General features: G+C 41.2%; 1 protein-coding gene across 2 annotated transcripts in view; it reads right to left on the bottom strand.

The window, feature by feature from the left end:
- Positions 1 to 3,776: 3,776 nt before the first annotated feature.
- The window catches only part of ZDHHC13 (zinc finger DHHC-type palmitoyltransferase 13), a 48,974-nt gene continuing 46,750 nt past the window's right edge, over positions 3,777 to 6,000 (bottom strand). For both annotated transcript variants that reach the window (XM_038569239.1, XM_038569240.1), the window contains exon 17: positions 3,777 to 4,378. In XM_038569239.1, the coding sequence (XP_038425167.1) occupies positions 4,240 to 4,378 (139 nt within the window). In that variant the 3' untranslated portion in view covers positions 3,777 to 4,239. The remainder of the gene's footprint in view (positions 4,379 to 6,000) is intronic.

The raw sequence follows: 6,000 nt of genomic DNA, 5'->3' as shown, positions 1-6,000 counted from the left end.
GGGCAATGGAGGTGGTCTGGGGAATGTGGGAGGAAAGCTATGGACAGTGATTCCAGCTCCCAGCAACAGGGTGAAGGGCCACTGTGGGAACAACACGGAGAGGAAAGCTGGCAAGAGGAGTGTAGTTAAGTCTCTTCGCCCCTCCTCCTTGTCTACTGGCAGAATTTGATGGAAAATCAGCCAACAAGGAAAACTGTAGTTTTGAGAATCCTAGCCCCCAAACACAGAGTATGGAAGGGTGAATATGGCACACTGCCTTACCTCTAGTCAATTTTCCAAAGAGCTCTGAATTTACAGCATTTATTGAGCATTTATTATGTGCCTAGTATAATTCTAAGCACTTTATATATGATTAATACATTTAATCCTCATCACAACATTTAGAGGTATTACTAGTATTATCCACATGATACAAATGAGAAAACTGGGGCATTATAAAGGTTAAGTCACTTGTTCAGAGGTAAAAGGCACTTATGATAATCGGCAAATCCAGGATTCAGACCCAGGGTGCCTAGCTATAAAACACTTGCTCTCAGTATTTTTTTTTTTTTTTGAAACTTTCACACCAATGTGTACCTGAGGAAAAAGCCTCAGTAAAATGGTGGAAGTAAGAGTCTTTATGTAAATGATCCTTAAACTGTATCACGTAAATGTAAGAATCATTTGGGGAGATTCTGAGACTCACTCCGCAGAGAATGATCTGGAAGTTCTGAGAAGAGGAATTTGAATTTTAAACAAGTGGTCCCCAGACATCAGCCCCATCACCACCCCACGTCAGTTATTCTGATGTAAATGGTCAACGGACCCCAGTTTGAGAATAATTACTTGGCAGGGGTTGATGAGAGCAGAGGATAGAACTTGAAAAAGTCTTTCTGTTGCTCAGTTGAGAATCAGTCCTCAAACACAATTCTGATCACATCATGCCCTGCCTCAAATCCCTTCAGTTCATTCAACAAGCTCATGCAACAGATTAATTTAGATATTTACTGAACACATAGTATGTGCTAGGCAATATTCTGGGTTCTTGGGATACATCAGTGAACAAATCAGCGATGCCTCAGGGACCTTATATCCTATGGGTTGGGGAGGGAGACGGTATGCAGCAGACGAGCTAAATTATATAGTATGTTAAAAAGCAGCTAAGTGCTAGGGGAAAATGCAGGGTAGCAAAGAGGAGGAATAGTGCAAGGGAAGGATAACTTTCCAGAAGTTGGTGAGCACAGGCTGCATTTGAGAAGTTAGCATTTGGGGAAAAAAAAAAACTCAGGGGAAAGGCACTTCACCCTGTGGGTATCTGGTGGAAGAGCATTCCAGGCAGAGAGGAGCAGGGAGAGGCTTGAGACAGAAGCACGCCTAGCGTGGAGGCATTCCTGAGAGGTAAAGCAGAAGTGGTCAGATCCTGTAGGGCCTTGCAGGCCACTATCGGGGCTTTGGTTCTTCCTCTGGTGAACTGAAGAGCCACTCGAGGGTTCTAAGCAGAACAACAACATGATCCAATTTGTCTAAGGATCACTCTGGGTGTTTGTAGCAGGGTGATGGTGGAAGCAGGGAGACCAAACAAGAAGGCTTTAGTAATCCAGGCAAGAGGCAGTAACTCAGAACTACAGGGGCCATGGTGGCCAGAAGCATTCAATTCTGGATGTATCTTCAAGATAGAGCCATGGGATTTCTCAAAGAAATCTGAATCTGGTGTGTGAGGAGAGAAAGTCATCATGAAAAGATTCTAAATGAGTATGAGGAAGACTGATGGTAGGGAATAGGGTTGTTTACTTTTTATTTATCTTTAAATTTATTACATGTTTTACTTAATTCATAATTGAGGGTAAGGTGGAAATCTGAAGTTAAGTTTCAATCTTGGACATGTTAAGTTTAAGATGTCTGTTAGACAGTTAAGTGGATAGGTCAGGAACACAGTCTGCAGAGTCTGAGATGGAAGTCTGAACTGGAGTTAAAAATCTGGGGTGTTTTGGCATATAGACCTTATATCCAATCACACAATTGGAGGAGATTATCAAGGAAGAGAAAGGAAGTTTAGATAAAGAACAAGAAGGCTAAGCACTAGACACTGGGACATCCCCACATTAAATGGTAGGAGAGGAAAAAGAGCAAAGGAGACTTCTCATGAGCAACCTGTGGGATTAAAAGGAAACTCAGGGGTGCTGTCTCTTGGAGGCAGAGTGAGGACAGTGTATTTGGGAAGAGGGAGTGGCCACTGTCAAATGCTGCTGAGCAGTTTCCCTGGAGTGCAGGGCTGAAAACCTGACTGTGGTGGACGTAAAGATGGGAGGAGAGGAATTGGAGATAGTGACTATACATAATGTCTTCAAGGACTTTTTACTGACAAGTGAGTAAAGAAATCGCGCCTCACTGCTCACTTAAATACAGCTCAAATACTTAGCTTAACATTCAAGGCCCCTGGAGATCTAGTCCCAATCAACAAGTCTAATTTACGAACCAAGCTCCCCACTTTAAACGCCCTATAGACTCATGGTTCCAACTATACTTCAGACTTCCCCATTGTCTTCCTTGTAGAGTCATTGACTTCCAATTCTGTATTTCCAAACTCAATATTGAGAGACCCTTTTAATGCCTTATTGTCCATAAATACTTACTTGATCACATCTACTGAGGCCCTCTCCATCCTCTAACAATATTTTATTTGTACTGCTTTTATGGCTTTTAATATTCTCTACATTATGCTGTACGTTCATTTATCTTAGCTTTCCCTCTAGACTGCAAGCTCGGTGATTAGTATGCCCAATTAAATGTTTTATGGCCTAAAAGACCTATCATGGTGCTCAATAAATACCTGTGGAATAATTTAAATTAATGAAACGTGCTTTTTCTTGTCACATATCAGTTAGAAGTACTGGAATGTAATAGTTTGGAAGGTGTGAAGTGAGGTATTTGAATTTTAAACAAGTGAGCCCCTGCCACATCCCTGTAATTCTGATTAAATGGTGTACGGACCACAATTTGAGAATATATACTTCGCAGGGTTTGAAGAGAGAGAAAGGGAAAGGATATAGCTTGAGAAAGTCCTTCTGTCATCCAATTGAGAAATCAGTCTTTAAACGATTATGATCGCATCACATCCTGCTTAAAAACCATTCATTCATTCATTCAACAAATTTAAGTGTTTATTGAACACACAATGTATCAGGCTGTATCCAAGGTAACTTGGCATTCTAGAATGGCTACCCCATTTAGTATCTAAGTGACTTTGGAAAAGAAGATATGAACTTCTTTAGGCTTTAGTCTCCTTATTTGCAAAGGCTCTGTAAAGGAAAGGACAGATCCTTGAAAAACTGAAAGGTCAGTGTGGTTAGAGTACAAAGCGTGGTCCAGAATGAGACTGGTAAACAAAATAAGGATATAGTATTCAAGGCCTTGGAGGTCATGATGAGGATTGTAGCCTTTACCTAAGAGCAATGGAACCTTAAGGAAGGGTTTTCAGCAGGAAGGTACCATGCCCAGGGGTATTTAAATACAATATCACGAGTTAAAGCTGAATTAGTTTTTCCTCCAGAATAAGGGAAATTAGTAATTACCATCGCATCAGCCCAATATTTTGAGAGTACTAAGTAAAAACAGTAATCTTTAAGACTTCCTCTGTTTAATTTCCTGAGTAAGATGGAAAACTAAATTAAATCTTGCTTACTGGTGTTAACAGTGAGCTCAACTCATTCCTGGAATCGTGAGTCAGTTTCTTTACGACCTATATACACCTTTTCTCAATTTAAGATTCTAAAAGTGTTAGTGTCAGAAATGAAATCTCAACTACAAAAAAAAATTTATTAAGTGTGAAAGCAAAACAGGTACATCTATTTAAATATTTTTTTACATATTTATAGATAAAACAAACACAAATAACTTATCAAAAATTACAAGTTTAAAGAATAGTACTATTTTGAAACAACCAATAAAAGTATTTGAAAATACCACATTTTATCCATAATTAGTTAATATTATCTCCAAAAAAATGTAACTTGTATTTTCTTGTGAAAAATATATGTTTTTTTTAGATGTCTGGCAAGATTGTTCAGGAACAGTCCATCTTGCTAAATCTAAAAGTGTAATGCCTTTATTGAGAACTTCTGCTTTTACCAAATGGCTTTAAAAACCACTTGCGTTTTCCTTTGGGCTTAGGTGAACTCTGAATCTTCACTTCACTTGCAGACCACAGGGCATCAACATAAACACAGTCAAGTCAGAGTGAGAGTTTGGGGTTGCTTTTCTTCATACTGATCGAAGGACCTTCTCCTTTGCCGGGTGGAAGACCATGGTGTATTGTGATGTCCAATCTACTGCACAGGGCTTCACCAAGCCAAAGCAGCCACACTGAAAGAAATCTGCGAGGTTCTGTGTGAACCCAAGGCTGCCAAGGAAGGAAGAGAACACATCTTACTACATTTCCTGTTTACCTTTTGACAAACATTCATTCAAACCAGAAACATTCACTGAGAGTTTAGAATATACAACGTCCTTTGAAGATCCTGTAGCCAGGAATCCATAGATGAATCAGAGAGTTCCCCAGCTTACAGGCCATTAAAACTGAAGCCCAGTTTCATTTCTGGACCTGAATCCCTATTTTGAGATTCCCTGGCTTCTGCCCAGCAACTTAATTTCCTTCTGAGTCCCCCACTCACTGCAACAGTGGCTGGCATCAATAAGTGTCCTTCTTTCCATTCCCACTGCCCTGATTCAGATTTTGATAATCTCAAAGGCCAGATAGGCCAGAAACATTATAGTCAACAAAATGGGTTTTTTCCTAAACTTTTTTTTAAAGATTTTATTTATTTATTCATGAGGCAGAGAGAGAGAAAGAGAGAGATAGAGGCAGAAACAGAAGCAGGCTCCATGCAGGGAGCCTGATGTGGGACTCGATCCCGGGTCTCCAGGATCATGCCCTGAAGGCGGTGCTAAACTGCTGAGCCACCCGGGCTGCCCTTTCCTAAACTTCCTAAGTAAAACATGGCTGTGTCTTAATTCCTTCCAATTATTATTATTTTTTAATAATACAGGTCTTTTGTCTTTTTTTCAGACCCATCATACCATGAATTCAGAGGGAATGGGTTCCAGCAGCTCAGGGTCCTTTCTATTGGCTCTCACAAAGTGCAGCACTTCTCTGGGTGGAGCAGGCTGGCGCTTCAGTTGAAGCCGAGTACCTTTCCCCTTGGCTTCCTTCTTTTTCTGATCATTTTCCTTCACATGCTTCAGGAAGCTATCTCAGCTCCTAGAGTGCTTGATATGCTCACTAAGTACGTTAGTTTTCTTGGCAGGAATCTTGTCCTTGTGTGTTTACAACAATGCCAACAGCATGCTGGGTGACACCGTAGACTCTCATGGTTCTGCCCTGGTAACATTCATGGGGCGCTGCATTCTGAACAGCGCCCCTTCCCTTGATGTCTATGTTATCACCTTTCTTGTAGATTCACATGTATGTGGCCAAAGAAACAACTCCATGTTTTCTGAAAGGCCTAGAGAACATATGGTGGGTGCCTCTCTTCTTTTCTGCGGTGCTGGCGAATTACTGGAAGATGGTGATTCCAGCCAAAAGGAAGGAGCTCCTTCCAATTAATCTTACCTATAGGACACTGTCTGGTCCTCTAAAACCCAAACCCAACCCCTTATCAAAACCCACCCCCGCTGTACACATTAAAACATAACTGTGCACGAGGATGATTATGCCATGGCTGCTGCTGTGAGAGTCATCAGGAAAGTATCATCACCACTCCTAGAAGAGCGGCTCCAGAGCTACTGTATGAGTAAGAGTAACTTAGGGTAAGAGAGACAAGACAAATCTTCAACTTGGGTAGGTTTTTGGAAGCTAGATGCGAAGAAGCTCTAAAGCTTTCCCATTTGCTCCCCGAGCTTGCGCTGCCATTACTCAGTAATCCCCAGCTCTCTCATCTCAGGCTCTTAGTTCCAACATGCCCAGCTCTCTCATCTCAGGCTCTTAGTTCCCTCTTTAGGGCCTGAAATACCCTCCAGTCCCTC

This window comes from Canis lupus, chromosome 21 (genome assembly GCF_011100685.1).
Source record: "Canis lupus familiaris isolate Mischka breed German Shepherd chromosome 21, alternate assembly UU_Cfam_GSD_1.0, whole genome shotgun sequence".
NCBI lineage: Eukaryota > Metazoa > Chordata > Mammalia > Carnivora > Canidae > Canis > Canis lupus.
This window is presented reverse-complemented; position numbering and strand designations above follow the sequence as displayed.